This window comes from Pseudonaja textilis, chromosome 1, assembly GCF_049901715.1.
Source record: "Pseudonaja textilis isolate UNSWEBS1 chromosome 1, rPseTex1.2, whole genome shotgun sequence".
Classification (NCBI taxonomy): Eukaryota; Metazoa; Chordata; class Lepidosauria; order Squamata; family Elapidae; genus Pseudonaja; species Pseudonaja textilis.
In genome coordinates, this window is record NC_141990.1 from 327,845,938 (window position 1) to 327,864,631 (window position 18,694).

General features: G+C 43.8%; 1 protein-coding gene across 1 annotated transcript; it reads right to left on the reverse strand.

Moving 5' to 3' along the window:
- Positions 1-561: 561 nt before the first annotated feature.
- Positions 562-15,237, reverse strand: MEX3D (mex-3 RNA binding family member D). Its single transcript, XM_026698967.2, has 2 exons — positions 14,404-15,237; positions 562-2,298 (listed from the first exon to the last, which is right to left on the reverse strand). The coding sequence occupies exons 1-2, from the start codon at positions 15,101-15,103 to the stop codon at positions 1,004-1,006; spliced, it is 1,995 nt and encodes a 664-aa protein (XP_026554752.2). The 5' UTR covers positions 15,104-15,237; the 3' UTR covers positions 562-1,003.
- Between the last annotated feature and the right edge of the window lie 3,457 nt (positions 15,238-18,694).

Below are 18,694 nucleotides of genomic sequence, written 5' to 3' on the forward strand. Positions count from 1 at the left end.
ACTTTTTTGCGTGTGCGTATTATGCTGATATTTATTTTTCCTTCTTTGCCCTCCCTAAGGGAGCCTGCCCGACTTCTCCCCTCCAGCTTATTGGTCCCCCTTGAGAGTTAATATCAATTTATATAATTTGGGGGACCAGCCAAATGCAGATAACACTTGTCTTGCCAACAACGAAAAATTATGTTCACGCTTTCTTTCTCTTCAGGACTGCATACAAAAAAAGTAAAGGAATAAAAGGAATAAAAGGAAGGAAGGAAGGAAGGAAGGAAGGAAGGAAGGAAGGAAGGAAGGAAGGAAGGAAGGAAGGAAGGAAGGAAGGAAGGAAGGAAGGAAGGAAAGGAAGGAAAAAAAGAAAAAGAAAGAAAAAAGAAAGAAAGAAAAAGAAATCTTAAAAGTGCACAATATGGACTTTTGCTTGATTTATCTTTGCAAAAAGAAATACTGTTTGGGGCAAAAGGGCATGAGGAACAGCAAACATTTAACCCAACCCAGCCTGTGCTTATGGGGTTGAGAGTTAAAGCTATTCTGTAAACAATATTTGAACAGATATATTTTTTTTTGCCCAGCTTTGAAAGCTGGCTCTTGCCAAGCACAAAATACAATTCAGCCCCCAGGCGCGTCTATTCAAATCCCGGAATTCTCAGCCATGGCCGTGACAGGGAATTCTGGGAGTTGACATTGACACCTCTGACAGCTGCCCTAAATGGTGAAGACTCCCGTCATCTTCCCCTCCCACCACCAATATTATTTTCCCTCGCTCTACCTCGACATATCTCCTTTCACCAGGCAAGATCCAAAAGGACATACTCCATTTCCCTTACCACCCCTCCAGGTTCTTTCGCATGTTCTGATTTCCCAAAAAAGGTTGATATAAACAATTAGATGCTTGAAAAAAGCCATGTTCTTTGTTGTTCTTGTGGGTTTGTTTTGGAGGGAAAGGAAGTGTGTGGTGGGGGGGCCAGGGGGGGCAGTAAATGCATGGTGAGTCCCACCCACTCAGTAGCTATGAGAAAATATGGATGGCTTGCGTGGCTGGTGCGTGGCAGGCAGGGCACTGGGGCTCAACCCGGCCACAGATGCGCATGGCACACTCCATGCAGAAGAGGTTATGGCCACAGGGCACGAGGGCAGCAATCACTTCGCTCTCAAAGCACACCATGCACTCGCGGGAATTCTTGTGAGCCCGTTCTGAACTGTTAGAATCAGTAGGCGAGCCAGAAGTGGCGGAGATGCTGCTTGGTAACGGGGAAGAGGATGAGTAGCCGGTGCTGTTGGAGAAGGATGACATGGAGCCCTGGGCCGGCAGCCAGGACAGGGCACTGACTGGATCGCTCTGGATGCGCCGGGCCAAAGGATGCTCCAGAGCCACGCCAGGGTCTGGAAGGGTGGGTGAATGCCGAGGTGTGGCGGAGGTGCTGAGCGTGCTGTTGCGTCTCTGAGCATTGCCGTTCACTGAGGAGGTGGAAGAACTGCTGAAGGCCTGGAGGGAATTGCTGGGAGCCTCGAAGGGGGACCAGATGGTGGTTGGCGTGGTGAGATCCAAGGCCAAGAAGTCAAACCCAAAATCACCGTCATCAGAGCCCAGTCCGGGAGCTGGAGGTTCGCTGAATGAGTAACTGCTGTTGTTGGAAACAAAGGAGCCTGTGGGGGGGCTTTCAACCACATGGCCCCCAAAGTAAGGCTCGGTGGCCGAGGTAGCACTACCCGAGGAACCGAGGTTATCGTTACGTAAACTGGGCACAGTCCGCCGGGTAGGGTGAGGTGCTTTTGACCACAGGCTGGACGGATTGCCACCCATCAGGTCGAGGCAAACGTCAGTGCCGTTGGAATGAAAGTCGTTGTTGATGTTGATGTCGATGAAGGAGCCCGTCCTCATGGTGATGTGAGCCTCGATCTCCTCACGCGCCCGGTCCACATTCTCTGGCATACCCGTCACTTCAAACACCGGCTCCTTGTCCCGACTTGGGGTCACAATGTAGGTGTGTGTCTGTTGCTGGATGCGCTTGATGGTCGCTCCCTTTGGGCCCACCACTAGCCCGACCACACGGTAAGGAACCCGTACTTGGATGGTAGTCTGGCCGGGGAGGTTCGGAGGCGCCAGGACTGAGCCAGCCATGCCGTTAACTTTGTTGCGAGTGGCCCGGATCACGGAGAAGTGCTCGGCAGCTGAAAGGATTTCTCGCTTGGCCATCTCCACATCTTCTTTCCGCCCCGTTACAATAAAAATGGGCTCCTCTCCTCTCACTGGTGTTTTGATATAAGTGTTAGTTTTCGCTCTCAGGGCTTTGATCTTGCATCCTGAAAGACAGAGACATCGAAGACGAGAAGAACAAAAGGGACATGTCAGCTAATGGAGAACTCTATTTATAAATTTTAGTCTTGGTTAGAAATGTATCGCTGCATAAGAAATTGCGCTGTCAAAAAACAGCTTTCCATAACAACAAATAGAATTTTTATGTCTATCCCAACCTGGGCCTTTCAGATGCAATGCACCCCACCTCCCAGAATTGCCTCCAAATCCTGGAGGCCACATTTTCCCCTGCCCCAAAGCACTCCATCTATAGTTCTCAACTTACAACCGTTTTTTTCACACTTAACGATTGTTGAAGCATTCCCGTGGTCACTTGATCAAAATCTGAATGCTTGGCAACTGGCATGTATTTATGAGGATTGCTCTGTGCCAGGGTCATGTAAATCACCTTTTGTACCTTCTGACAAGCAAAGTCAGTCGGGAAGTCACTTAGCAATTGTGTTATTAACAACTGCAGTGACTCATTTAAGAACTGTGGCAAGAAAGGTTATGAAGTGGGACAAAACTCACAACTATCTCGCTAAATAACATAAATTCTGGGCTTAATTGTGCTCATAAGTCAACGACTACCTGTACTGTAATCCTCTGGAAGAGGTGGAACTACCTTTTCTCCTCTTACTATTTTAAATAACTGGACAATTTAAGGGCAAAATGCAGATTTTAAAGCACCTCTTAAGAACCCCAAATTTCATCCCCTCCCTTTCTCCCCCCAACCCTTTCCATAGAGAGGGGAGAATCAAGAGGCAAAATGCTCCATTTCCTCTTATGGTAGTGCTTCCAATGTTGGCAAATTTGAGGCTTGTGGACCCCCAACTTCCAGAATTCCCCAGCCAACATGGGGATTTGTGACTTTGCTTGTCACAAGCCGGCTGGGAAAGTTGCAAATGGCAATTACAAGACCCTGGGATGCTACAACGATCGTAAATACATGCCTGTTGCCCAAACCCTACAGTTTGGTCATATGACTATAGGTATACTACAGTGGTCATAAGTGCGATCACTAGTTGTAAGTCACTTCTTTCAGCGCTGTCGTAACTTCAAATGGTCACTCAAGGAATGACTGTAAGTTGTGGACTACCTTTACTGGTATGGACTAGAAACTTGTTCTATTTTAATAGAAGAGGAGATCCTTAGGGAAGGGAAGCAAGGCTTACACACGATAGTTCAGCAGCGTGTAGAGATGTACGTGTTCCATCCCTAAAGAAAGTAGATTTTCGTTTGCTTTAAAGGTCATTTTTTTTTTAAAAAAAAACCTAGATGGTTCAAGAACGCATCTCAACTCCCTCTCTCCCTAGAATAAAGACATGGACTATTTTTATAGAATTTATCTTTTTTTGTTGTCGTCCTCCTCATATCTTTTCGGAGTTTTTTTAATCTTTAAATTCTTTTTGAGCATTTGGCATCCAAAAGGAACGGAGCTGGATTTTACAGCTGTACAACCCAGGCAAGTTGGAGGAGCTATTTCAAGAAAAACCCAGGGCTACTTCCCAGAGATCAGAACAAGTAGTTTGATGCCTCAGAAATTTTTGGAAGAGGTTAGAATAGAAAATAAGCCCTTCGCCCTGTTTTGCTGCTGGTCTTTGGGATCTGGTATAGAACAATCCATTTAGTGACGGATTGACATTGCAACAGCACTGAAAAAAGTGACTTACAGCCAGCTCTTGTACTTTATAACTGTTGCAGCATCCACAGAGTCGTATGATCAAAAATTGGGTGCCTGGCAACTGACCAGCATTTATAACAGTTGTAGCATCCTGAGTTCAGGTGATCATCCTTTGTGATTTTCCAAAGCTGGCTTCTGTCAGACAAAGTCAGTGGGGGATCCTGGATTCGCTTAACAACTGTTTGATTCACGTAACAACTGTGGCCAAAGTCTGTAAAATCGAGAGTGGCTCCCTTAACAGGCCATCTAGCTTAGCAACAGAAATTCTGTTTCCAAATGCGGTCGCAATTTGAGGACTACCTGTATTGCTCCTGTACACAGAAGCTCCATGTTAACCGTTAATATGATGAATATTTATTGCTCATAAATAACACGAAGGCCTCCACATAAAATGCTGAGCCTCCCAATGTTAATTTATTCTAAAAAGCACTGCTGACACAAAAGAGGATGCACAGAGGGCACTTTTCGGCCATTCAGATTGGGAAAAACACTTTTGCAATCACTAATGTGACCAAAAGCCTCTTTTATCCTCATGCTCTGCTTTCACAAAGCAAACTGGAACATTTCCCCATCCTGAGGGGTTAAGATTCTCCTGTGGAAAACAAAGATCATCAGATAGCACATGGACTAGCCACGGTTACTCAGAGAATTGGTCTGGCCTCCTCTTGATATTATCCAGGTTGGCAACCGCTGTGCCCTGTTGGGTCAAAGGAGTGCCAAACGTTATTGAAGAGAATTTATACACATAGTCCTCGACATTTTAGGCACAATGGAGCCTAAAACGTCCATCACTATGCAGTTGTTAAAATTTTATGGTCATTTTATGACATTTTTTGCCTCAGTTAAGTGAATCCTTGCCATTGTTAGGTGAATCATGAGGTCGTTAAGTGAATTTGGCTCCCCCCCCATTGACTTGGCTTATCGGAAACCAGCTGGGAAGGTTGCAAAAGTGACCCAGGACAGTGAAACTGTCGTAAACACAGGCCAGTTGTCAGGCGCCTGAAAGCGTGTGGCCATGGGGATGCTGTAATGGTCATAAGTGTAAAAAACGGTCTCAAGTCACTTTTTTCAGTACCGATGTAACTTTGAACGGTCACTAAATAAATGGTTGTAAATCGAGGACTACTGAGATGCTACCAAATTCACTTGCAGTGACTCCTGGCAGCTTACAAGGATTTACTCGCACTCTGCAAACTCCTCCATTTTATCTGCCCCTAATCCATTATTCCATTATTATAAGGTGCTTGATATATTTACTAATCTTATACCTAGTTTCTATTTATTTTCTTCTCTTCAGAATCAATGACCTAATATTTTATAGGGGTGAATCCACTGTGATCTTTGCTGTCTACATCCCAAAAAACTACACACACACAAAAAGGTATGCCTGAAAAAAAATGTGCGCAATACTAAATTTTTCGGGAGTCTGAGAAAATCGGACAGAGGAAGATTATGACTGAATATGTATAACGCTGATCAGGACAGGAAATTGCTGCCCTTCCTATCACTATTTTTAATAGATGATCCTGAGGACAATCTTATGAGAAAGGAAATTTGTTCTTACAAATGTTGCAGGAGGGAAAAGAAAAAAAAAACCTGGTTTTTTTTTAAAAAAGAACACAATTTATGGAAAGCATTGCTGCAAAACCTTTTCGCACATGGTGTCTTGAATTGCCATGTGCGAATAGGTGGCAATATAAATTTCCAAATAAACAAATAAATAGAACTTAATTGTCCAGTTTCCTTTCTTTTTTTTCAGTCTGAGGTACTCAAGCTCAAGTTCTGAGGAGGATTTCACAGGTACTTAACAGATAATCAGAGTTGGAAGGGACCTTGTAGGTCATCTAGTCCAGCTCCCTGCCCAGGTGGGAGACCCTACACCATTTCTGACAAATGGCAGTCCAATCTCTTCTTGAAGGTCTCAAGTGATGGCGCTCGCACAACTTCCAAAGGCAACTTCTGTTCCATTGGTTGATTGTTCCCACTGTCAGAAAGTTTCTCCTTATTTCCAGGTTGAATCTCTCCTTGTTCAGTTTCCATCCATTATTCCTTGTCTGGCCTTCGGGTGCTTTAGAAAATAGCTTCACCCCTTCCTCCTCTCTGTGGCAGCCCATCAAATATTGGAAGACTGCTATCATGTTTCCCCTGGTCCTTCTCTTCACTAGACCAGCCAGGCCCAGTTCCTGTAACCGTTGTTCATACATTTTAGTCTCCAGTCCCCTAATCATCCTGGTTGCTCTTCTCTGTACTTTTTCTAGAGTCTCAACATCTTTTTTATAATGTGACCAAAACTGGATGCAGGACTCCAGGTGTGGTCTTACTAAGGCTTTATAGAGTGGTATTAGTACCTCAATTGATCTTGATTGTACCCCTCTGTTAATACAATTTCCTATACCAGGCGTGTCAAACTACCTACCTACCGGGGCTCGGATCTGGCCCATGGGGTACTTAGATGGGGCCCATGGGACCGCCCTAGACACAGCAAAAGACTGGCCCATGGGGCCTCTGCCAGCAGAAATGGAGTTTGGGAGGGTGAGCTCTGTTTTTTGCTGCAACAGCCTCCTGTTACCCTCTACCAGAGAACATGGAGCTAGGGGAGGCCTCAGAGCACCCACAGCTCCGTTTTCACTGGCAAAGGGCAGCAGGAGGCCGTCACAGCTGAAAATGGAGCTCTGGAGCCCATTTTTGCTGGCAGAGCACTTGGGCCATCACAGATGCCCCCGACACAAGTGATGTCAAGGTGGCCACGCCCACCCCGGCCCCCTGAGGCCAAACAGAACTCTGATGTGGCCCTCAATGAAATCAAGTCTCACACCCCTATCCTATACCGGGGACATGGGTGGAAGGATTCTCTGTGCAGTGCCTTGACAGGCATGGAGATAGTCCTCAACTTACATACAGTGGCCATTCAAAGGTGAAACCAGGCTCAATAGCAGTAACTGTGAGAGGGATCTTGGAGTCTTAGTGGACAACCAGCTAAATATGAGCCAGCAGTGTGCAGCAGCAGCCCCAAAAGCTAATGCAATCCTAAGTTGTATTAACAGAGGGATACAATCAAGACCAAGGGAGGTACTAATGCCACTCTATAAAGCCTTAGTAAGACCACACCTAGAGTTCTGCATCCAGTTTTGGTCACCACATTATAAAAAAGATGTTGAGGCTCTAGAAAAAGTACAGAGAAGAGCAACCAGGATGATTAGGGGACTGGAGACTAAAACATATGAAGGACGGTTACAGGAACTGGGCCTGGCTAGTTTAGTGAAGACAAGGACCAGGGGAGACATGATAGCAGTCTTCCAATATTTGAGGGGCTGCCACAGAGAGGAAGGGGTCAATTTATTTTCCAAAGCACCTGAAGGCCAGACAAGGAATAATGGATGGAAACTGAACAAGGAGAGATTCAACCTGGAAATAAGGAAAAACTTTCTGACAGTGAGAACCATCAACCAATGGAACAGAAGTTGCCTTCAGAAGTTGTGGGAGCGCCGTCACTTGAGACTTTCAAGAAGAGATTGGACTCCCAACTGTCAAAAATGGTGTAGGGTCTCCTGCTTGGGCAGAGGGTTGGACTAGATGACTCATAAGGTTCCTTCCAATTCTGATTATTTGTTAGATTTGTAAAGCTACAACAGTGCTGAAAAAAGTGACTTATGATTTGTCCCTTCACTTATGACTGTCACAACATATGCAGTTACATGATCAAAATTCAGGGGCGTGGCAACTAGCACATATTTATGATAGCTGCAGCATCTGGGTGTGTGTGTGTGTCACATGATTGCCATTTGCGACTTTCCGGGCTGGCTTCTGACAAGGCAAGACAATGGGAGAAACCAGATTTACTTAACGACCGTGTGATTCAACTTAACAGCTTCAGTATTTCACTTAACCATGGCAAAAGAGCCATCAAAGTGGGTGTGACTCATTAACAACTGCCTTGTTTAGCATCAGAAATTCTGATCCCAATTGTGATCGTAAGTCAAGGACCACTTGTATGCTTCTAGAGCAGCTTGCATATGTGTGATTAAGAGCAAAGTATTCTTGGCTGGAATTTCCCTTCCCTTCTGTTCACAAACCACAGGATTAAGCTCTGAAGCAGATTGCTTAGACTCTGACTAGGCGGACTATTCCTGACCCTAGAATTACAATTCCTAGAAATGTGACTTGATTGGGTGGGTATAACCAACAAGTGGGCGAGAGACACAGCCTGGGAACTCATAGTTGAATAGCAAAGCCGTTGGGGGTTGGGTTGTAAAGGTCCTGGGTTCAATTTTTGGAATCTTTCAATAGGACCCCAAAGCGCCAAGATATACCACATTGTCCTGCAAAAACACTTTGGCCATTCTATCTTGCAAAGATCCAGGAATACCAAAAAAAGTCCAGGAAGACCTTGGAATGTGACATTTTAAAGCAGTGGTGGGGAACTATGGCCCTTCGTGGACTTTAGTTCCCAGAATTCCTGAGCCAGCCCTCTGTACAACAAAGGCTAAATCTTTTATTGACCCATTGACCATTTTGGTGTAATGGTGAAAATACTGGTCTAGAAATCAGGAGACTATGAAATTCTAGTTCTCTCTTAGGCATGAAAGCTGGCTGTGGGCCAATCCCCAGGAGACTGTGAGTTCTAGTCTCACCTTGAGGATGAAAGTTGGCTGGATAACTTTGGGCCAATCCCCAGGAGACTGAGTTCAACTCCTGCCTTAGGCATGAAAGTTAGTGGGGTGACATGGGCCAGTCCTGCTCTCTCAGTCCAACCCACCTCCCAGGATGGTTGTTGTGAGGAAAACAGGAGGAAAATAGGACTACTAGATATGTTTTCTGCCTTGAATTATTTATAACACTAATAAAGGCGGGATAAAAATCTAATACCCATCCGTTTCAATTCAGCCAATGGCTTTATGCAACCTTATGCAGTCCAGCAATGAATCTAAGCAAGGCTATTGACAGCTCAACTGGACTTAGGCCGCAAAGAGTTACAAGGATGAGGGCCACAACCTGTTGGCTGCACCTGGGCTGAAGGGCACGTTCAGATCTTTGACAGTGTTGTAGGCATTCTCACAGAATGATTTCCATAGTGGGAGAAGCAGTGGTGGGATTCAAATTTTTTTACTACCAGTTCTGTGGGCATGGCTTGGTGGGTGTGGTGTGGCTTGGTGAGCGTGTCATGGGAAAGATACCGCAAAATCTCCATTCCCACCCCACTCCTGCGGGGAGGTTACTGCAAAATCCCATTCCCTCCCCACCCCACTAACCTGCTTTCCAGCTCCGTTCTCCTGTGCAGGGCAACCAAAGAAGACCCGGCCAATCAGCTGGGACTCAGTGGGAGGCAGAGAATAGATGGGGGCGGGGCCAGTCAGAGGTAGTATTGGCTGGTTCTCCGAACTACTCAAAATTTCCGCTACCTGTTCTCCAGAACTGGTCAGAACCTGCTGAATACTACCTCTGGTGGGAGGGCATGGTTGATCCCAAAGCCCCACTTGGAATGGAGAGATTATTATTCATTATTCTTCCTGGCTTTGGGTAGAAGATACTTTCTACCATTTCTGCCTTATTTTTAGTCCGATGGACAAAAGAGCCCAATAAAGCTGGGGCTGCAACCACCCATCCTGTTTTATTTTCTAAGAATGCTTCTGTCCTTCATGGGGCCCAGTGATGGCTAAAGATCATGTCTGGTGTTTTGGTGTTTTGCTTTGCAGCCTTCCATTGTTAAGGTCTGAGGAAAAGACAAAATATCTAGGGAGGTGTCCCCATAACTGTGCTGCTTACAAGTGCTCTGTTACCTATGTGCAGAACACAGTAATGGCCATGGTATTGTCTAGTATTCCTCAGGTATCACTAGAAGTAGTCTTCCATTTACAATCATTCATTTATTTTATTTTTATTTATTTTATTTGGTTTGTCAACTGCTTACAAGATAATAGGTATAAGTAAAAACATAGTTATGAGTGTGTGTGTGTGTGTGTGTGTGTGTGTGTGTGTGTGTATGTATGTATGGCATTCGGCTTTGTTTGGGCATTTTCCCACGTCATTGTAGTTGTGCTTTTAAAGTTGTAGTAACGTTTCGGCAGAATCTCATCTGCCATCATCAGGCTTCTGTATCTATACTGCTGAAACGTTGCTACAACTTTAAAAGCACAACTACAATGATGTGGGAAAATACCCGAACAAAGCTGAATGCCATACATGTGAAGTACCGTGAAAACTATATATATATATATATATATATATATATATGTATATGTATATGTATATGTATATGTATATATATATATATATGAACAATAAAAGAAACAATAGGACAGGGGCGGTAGAGACTGTTCAAAATTACAGCAGCACTGGAAAAAAAAGACTTACGACTTTTTTCACAGTTATGACCGTTGCAGCATCCCCATGGTCATGTAATCGAAATTTGAACGCTTGGCAATGGGCATGTATTTATGACAGCCTGAGTATCCTAGTGTCACGTAATCACTTTTTGTGACCTGGACAATTAAACCCCGATAAACACTTCAAAGGCAAAGCAAAGCGCGTTTGTGGTTATTCTCAGTTTATTGACGCGGAACCTGACATAAAGTCAAAGGGGAAGCCAGGATTCACTTAATAACTATGTTACTACCTTAATAACTGCAGTGATTCACTTAATCACTGTGGGATGAAAGGCTGTAAAATGGGGCAAAACTCACTTAACACTTGTCTCATTTAGCAACAGAAATTTTGGGCTTAATTGTGATTATATGTCAAAGACTACTTGTATTTGGCCCTCAAAGGGGCTAAGGAAACAACTTCGCAAGGCAACATTCATTCTCCAAGACTCAGTTCCACCTGTCAAGAAGGACATCACAATCCACTGAAGTAAAAATCATCAAGGGATTCAGAAAGAAAAGCAGGATTTCGTACAAGATCCCAAGGGAGGAGCAAGGGAGACTGATCAAAAAGTCAATAAGAGTTGAAATACGAAAAAGGGCAAGAGATGACTTATTTTTATTTTTATTTATTGGAATTTGTCAAACAAAAATGAGAACAAGAATAAGAGAATAAATATACAATGACAGGGATGATAGGCATGTTAGTGCACATAATTATGCACGCCCCTTCTACTGACCACGTAAGTATGAAGTAAGGTCCACGGAAGACAATTTGTGACTGAAACTGTGAAAATTTGTAGCTGAGACAACCAAATCAGGTAGGGCATTCCAGACTTTGACCACTATATTGCAGAAATCATGTTGGTAGATAGATACAGAATACGTTTTAATATGGGATTTGTTTTAGTAAAGACTAAAAAATAGAGCTAGACATTAAAAATTGGAAAATGTTACTATGCATACTGTTATATGATAGAAGCTATTATAATTAATATGTATAAGCAAAATCAAGAAGTCAAGATTACTATTACGAAGGCTTAAAAAGTAAAAAATAAGATGATGAATAGATACATAATATCTCTTAATATGGGAATTGTTTTATTAGAGGCTAGTAATAACACATAGAAAGTAGAAATTGGAAAAACACTATTTTATATTCTTCCACAAAATAGAATTCATTATAATTACAATGTAAGCTGAAAGAATATTATGTATATTTAATATCATCATTGTTATCAAGATTTTGTATAAAGTAAATTGACCCAGACAATGTACTACGGATTTTGAAAGAAAATAAAATAAAATTAAAAATAATTTTAAAAAAAGGAATGGATCTATTTTTCCATGACACTCTTGAAGGAGATAATCTTTCAAAGTGAGAAAAATCACATTGCATGTCTATTATGTGCCTGATTTCACTGGGTTCAGATTTAATTTTGGAAGGTCTTTTCAACAACCTTGGACGAAAGTAATTAAAAATAAAAGTTCATTACATAGAAGATGCTACATTCTTTCGAACAGTGGTCTTTTCTGGACTGACATGAGATGTTTTTAGGCCCTTCAGAATAAAAAATAATGCAAGATGCCATCTTTAAAAATAAAAAGCAAACAGAGGAAAATGACCCTAAAATTGTTTTTGGCCCAATATCTATCCTGCAGGTGAAACTTTAGAAGGCATCAGCCTTTTTTTCCCCCTTCCTAATTACGGTACTTCATCTTTTAACAGCAAAGCATGATGGCTGAACAAACTTGGAGAATCTGGGTTCATACCTGAAGTGAAATTTGAATTTCAGGTCATAAAGGAAAAGGGATGGAAACTCTGTTTCTTGATGAGAGCTAAAAACTTGAAGCTGAATAGGGGATCTATGTGTGCGTTTTCAAGACTGAAGATTGTGCTAATCTACATAAAATTCAGATACCTAAGAAATCTTTTACCTAACAAAAATATACAAGGAAATGCAAAATCTATATTGTTTAAATTGTATATTTTGCACTACACAACTAAACTTTACTTACCAGATTAATTTCTTCTGTTAAATTTGTTGTTGGATGTATGCTAGCAATAACTTTTTTAAAAAAGAATTCCTCATGCATATTTTTCATGGAGTTACATAAAAACATCTAGTTTTTTTTAATCTTTTAAGGAGCAATACAACTGCAATCAAAATCTATTTGGTCAACATCACTATTTACAAGCAGGACCAGATTTTCTAAAAAAGGATACCTCTGAGCAAACACTGTGTTTTATCTGCCACTAACCAATCACACTTTATGTGCTAGAGATAGTGAGAAGATTTACCTGATTGGACAGTAAAAACCTCAGGCTGCCTTCTTGAGGAATTAAATCCTGACTTCTGCTAAGACAGGAAAAGCAGAAAAAAGTTGGAAGGCGAGCTGCATGGCCTAATATAAATTGGGCGTGGCCAAATAGGGGCGGGAGGGGAAGGGGGGGGTACTTCCAGAATTATCCAATAGGATACAAGGAGCGTGATGTCACCGCGCTCAACACAGCATGGTCTCAGCTAACAAAGCGAACAATAGGGCAGATATGTGCCCCATTGACAAGGGGAAAAGACTGATACAGACCCCAAAATTACGAACTTTAAAAATACAAAAATGTTACACAACTTAGGCTGGCTATAAACAAAGAGGTGGAGTAATTCTTATTTAGATACTTGGAGAATGTCTTAAAATGTTCCAGCTTTGGAAAAAAAAGGAAAGGTACATTTTTCTACAATATATTTTGGCATTTATTATGGTAGCTTTCAAATGCAAAACCAGCAAAGGAAGATAGAGGAGCATCAGTTCAAGATTTGGCCCACCATACGCTCATCTTTGCCCATTGAAACTTGCTCATTTTCTTTATACCTTTGCTGCTTAAGGAAAAAATTTATGGGTTTTATAAATCAAAATGTTAAAATGTATGGAAAGAAGGCAAGAATGTGAATAATCGGAATTATGCTGAGTGAGCAATTTGCAAAAGGAACAACATGGGTCCCAAAAGAAGCGGGACCTGAAAAATGGGGCACAGATGACACCAATTCCGCATGGATTCCAGAAGGTGGGTCGAGTTTGCCAACTTCTTATAGCCTCCTCGTCCAGAAAGAACAACAAGCATCCAAACCTCTGCTCAAATGTATCTCCTCAATGTGTGTAGCACCTTGTCTTTTTAAAACAAGGATTACCTACTTTAAATACAATTCGTAAAGATGCTCACTTGGTTCTCTCAAAACAAATGGAAAATAAGTGGAAATGGAATATTGTTATTTCTGGAATAATTTTTCCAACTGTAAATGTCGAAAGTTTTTTAGTTTCCTTCTTTCCTTCCTTCCTTCCTCTCCACATTTCTGTCACACGAAAGAACAAAGAAGCTTTTAAAGTCTCCCCAAAGCCAAATGGAACAGGCCCAGAAATTAGGCGTTCCTTGGTTTTCTAGATTTCAGTGAAGTTTGAATTAAGGAAGAGAAATACAAAGCCAAATATGGCTGGATTTAGCCACACAAAAGCTGGAAAAGTTGGTATTTGGGGCATAGAGAGAAAACTGAAGTCTGTCAGTTTTCACATTTAGAAAGCTACAATCTGGGGGGGGGTGGGGGGAATGCAGCATTTCTAAATGCTTACATAAAACAACCTTAAAGATTGGGGTGTGCACATACATCAGTTGCCTCAAGCAGGCTCACCTCCCCTTCCAAAGTTTTCCTTAAAAAAAAAAAACAGAAAACAAAATGACCAGCAGTTTGTTTTATTTCCTACAAAGATGGGATGGGTGCTATGGATGTTGCTTTAAAAATAAAATGAAATTTAAAAAAATGAAAGCTCTTTTCATCCCCAAATAAATCCGAGAGAAAGGGACAAACCCACCTAAAACGAAACCCTCCCAAGACTTTTGAAAAACTATGTAGGAGATTGCTGAGTAATTGGGGAGGGGGTGAGAGGAACTAGGGGCAGATGGGGGAGGCAGAAACTAAGGATGGGGGACCCGCCCTTTCCTACCGATGGGCTTAACTTTATGATGGGCACAACCAACCAACTCTTCTTGCATTCTTGGACGGTTTTTTGTTTTTTACCTTGACGGCCCACGATTTCTGCCACATGTTCCGAGCTGGGCACCGAGACGCATTCCGTCATGTTGACACTCTTCTTGCGGCTGCCGATGATGCCCAGCTGCCCGGCCAGCAGGGGGTGCTGTGGCGGAGGGGGGTGTCCCAGATGGGGCGGGAAGGCCCCCAGGATCTCCACGGGGGAGACGGAGTTGGAGGCTGGGGGGCTGCCCTCGGCCTCCAGCAGGACCAGGCCCCCACCTGCGGGCGGCGCTGCTGCCAGGGGAGGCAGCCCATGGTAGCCGAAGGGATCCAGCCCTCCTGGATCACCTGCCTCCATCAGGTCGTCCTCGGGTCGTGGTCCTCCTCCTCCTCTTCTTCTTCTTCTTCCATCCTCCTTGGCCGCCGCCTCCTCCTCCTCCGCTTCTTCTCTCCCGCCTTCTCCTTCCTCCTCTTCCTCCTCCTCTGCCGCCAGCCCTAAGATGGAAAGCTGCTCCAAGGCCAAGGAAAGCTCCGCCACGGAGTCTCGGAGGGGCGCCTCGGCTTCTTGCAGGAGAGGTGGGGAAGGCGGCTCCAGGCTGGGCTGCTCGGGGCCGGCAGGCAGGGCGAAGCTGCTGCCGGAACAAGCCGGCTGCTGCGCGATCTGGGGGGTCAGCAGCCCGCCCAAGCCAGACGGGGGGCAGCAGCGGGAGGCTTCTCCATCCAGCTGGTAGATGGCGCTGGGCATGGCTGCCTGCAGCTCCCCCTCCTCCGCCTCTTCCTCCTCCTCCTCCTCCTGCTGCTGCCCCCCCAGCCTGGGACGGGCTCCCTGCCTCCGGCTTCGGGGCGCTCTCTCGGGCTGCTGCCGCCGCCGCCGCACCGCCCCCAGATCGGCTCCGCTCGCCTAGGATCCCGCCCCCCTGCCTCCTCCTCCTCCTCCGCCGCCGCCGCCTTTGTTTGCTGGCCCTGCCGCCGCCTTCATCCAGCAGCCCGGCCCGGAGAAGGGGGGGAGGGAAGGAAGAAGGGAGGGAGGGAGGGAGGGAGGTTGGACGGGGCGGGGAGCCCGAGCGGAGGCTGCCGGCAGCGCACCCGCCCCTCCACCCGATGGCGCCTCGCCGCGCCTCTATCCCACCCAGAAAGAGGACGTCATCTCCAGCCCAACAATGAAAGACCGGGAGGGGGCAGAGAAAAAGGGAGAAAGCGCATGCGCGGGGAAAGCCTTTTTCCCACCCTTCAACCCCCAGGTAGCCCCGCCCCCTCCCACGCGCTGTAAAGGTTCGGGGTTAAAAGCGCGGCCACACCTTCCAACTTCTGGCGGGGGGGGAGAGGGAGAATAGGGCTGATTTGGGCCGGGAGGATGCTTTCCCCCCCCCAAAAGCCGACTTCCTGAGCTGTCTTTGTAATAAAAATATATATGTATATGAAGTCGCGTGGTGAAAAGGGGGGGGGGTGAGGAATGTTACTTTTTTAAAAAAAGGTGCGCTAAAAAAAAGGAACCCCCTTCCAAGCCAAGTTCTTGGGAGTATTTTGAGTGCAAAAGCCGTTTTCTTGCCCGCTTTTGGAGATTGATTTTCGTCTAGTTTGCAGCCTTGGAGTTTCCTCGTGGTCTACCGTCCCAGCCCAGTCCTCCTTAGCTGTCAGCTCCTGTAGACGTGGCATGTTTATTTCGGTCAGTAGGGAACATAATTGGTGACTTTTGCAGAAAACGCCATGCTTTGGCTAATGTTACCTTTCCCCGCCCTGCCCCTTTTGGTTTAATTATTGTCTGATATCAAAAAATGAGGTGATAAAGGAACTATATTGTGTGAGTGCAGTTCCTAAATATTATAACCTAGTGTTGCTTTGGGAGCCAGTGAGAACAGTCACATAACACTAACCTCATTCTATGGAGATTCTCAGTCATCCAGGCCATGGTTGTCCCCAAGGTGCTTTTTTCAAGAGGCAACTGCACTTTCTGGTTTTTCTTTGAAGACCTTTCCCTTCTTCAGCTCTGATGGTAGAGCTAAAGAAGCTTCTTGGATGGGAAGTGAAACATCTTCAAAGAAAACCCAGAAAGTCCAGTTGCCTTCTGAAAAAGCACCTTTCGGACTAACCTCATTCCAACATAGTTCCAAGTCCTGATCATCTTCTACCTTCTCTGCAGAATGAATCTCTTCTCGGTTCAGAGATAAACCTGCAGGCCTCTTTGAATTTCATGCTTCTCTGTCCCACTATTCCCACATTTTCCATACCCAGGAAGGTAGAATTATCAGTCTTAGCTTTGGTTGTCATTGATTCATGGCCATCAAGTTGACGTTAACTCTTGACCTGTCCCCAAGTTGCTCCTTCAATGGAGTCTTTTCTCCTTCCACTTTCTCCAGCTTTATGGACTTCTCCAGGAGCTGGATCTTTGCATTCAAAATTGAGCTTGGTCATTTGTGCATCAAAGTGGGAACTCTGGATTGATTTAATGATTCATTTTATATGTTCTTGGTTGTTCATATTTCTTCAACACCAAAGTGCAAAAGCATCTATACTCTTTTTCCAAGTCCAATTTTTATTTCCACAGAAAACCACTGTATGGCTAATTCTGATCTTTTGAGGCAAAATAGTTGAATGAATGAATGAAGCCATGTGCTTCTTCCTCAGTTGGGACCATTCATATCTCCAATGTAAATAACCCCAAAGGTTTTACTGCTTTTCATTCCTCTACCTACCTTTAAATCATTTGGATGTCACTTGATTGGTTAATGGTTAATTAAAGAAAAGGATTTAAAAAATATCTGTGACCAGTTGATAATACAAATGCAGACATTAAGACTTCAGAGGAAAAAAAACCAATATACTGAACAAATTGAAGTGCATTGTTCTGGTGTTTCATTTATAAAACTAGTAACTACAATAAAAAAATAAGCCTTTAGTAATATAATGAAGGGTGCACAAATGTAAAGAATGGAGTATGAATATCTGTCTTTATTTCCTTAACTCCCTTCTCCCTGTACATAGTAAAATGATTATTGTACTGTCTTGGGCCTTACAGTTACTAGTTAAAATGAATGCACCAAAACTTGTATTCTGTCTATGAAGCTACTGGTTTCTTTTCCCGATGGGGTATTTTCTTCTTGTGATTATTAGTGACCCAAACTAATAATTAAAGGAGATGCAAGAATTGACTTTTTAGCTGAGAACACCTCCCTTGGGAACTACTTTTGAATAGACATGGGTAGTGTTGAATTGTAAATATTGTATTGCTGTTGTTTATGAAATTTATACACTACCCAACTCAACAACTCTAAATTACAGCAAGCACAATGAAGTGAAGGTTCTCACTCTTCCTCAACACAGTCCTGAGTGAAGAATGGATCTTCTAAAAAAGCAGCGGGGGGTGGGATGGAGGAGGATATGCATCCAGACTTTGGGCAAAGCCTCATTCCAGAGGGCAGGTGCTGCCACAGATGTGTGCTTCTGAAGTCCCAATAAGATGTCAACCCTTTGACATCGAACTGGCTGGGCAGATACTACGAGAAATAGATGATGCCTCGAGTAACCAGGCCCAATGCTCTGTAGGTTTTTAGAAGTACTGAGACATGCCCATCATTGCTCACACCACTGCATCCTGGATCAGTTGAACCTTCTGGGTTGTCTTCAAGGGTAACCCCCACATAGATTTGCAGGAGCCAAGCCAACCATGAGATACACTTGCATGCCCTGTAGGTATACGTCATATTGGTAACAATTTACAAACCAAGTTGTAATACTATTTTGATATTCAGAGGAAAGATTTGACGGTATCATTTGAACATTTGGAAGAACATTTCCCCAATCAAAGGTAAGTCCATGACATTTTTTTCTCCCTTTTAGAATTAGTAAAGTGCTTAACTTTGGCTGGATCACGTGCATCTAGTAAGTATTTATTCCTTCTATTTTCAGTTGCACAAGAATGCAACAAGAATTTTTCTGGATTTGCCCTAAGATGTGTAATTGTGCAGAGAATTATTAAGTTTGTAAATGTTTCAGGACCAGGTAAGAATATATTTAATGTGAATTGAAATTGTGCAAGGGAGAATTCTCAACTCCAGACCCACTATAGCACACAGAAATGACTTTTTACAGAATTAAATACATCCCTTTTTTAAGTGTTTTTTTCCTTTTTCCTTTGGTAAGTTTACTTTTACTATAGGTAGTCCTCAATTTACAACCATTCATTTAGCAACTGTTTGAAGTTACAACGGCACTGAAAAGATGACATAGCTGGTCCTTGCACTTATGATCCCCATGGTCACATGATCAAAATTTGGCTCCTTGGCAACTGGCATGTATTTAACAAGAGGCAGTCAATGGGGGAGCCAGATTCCTTTGG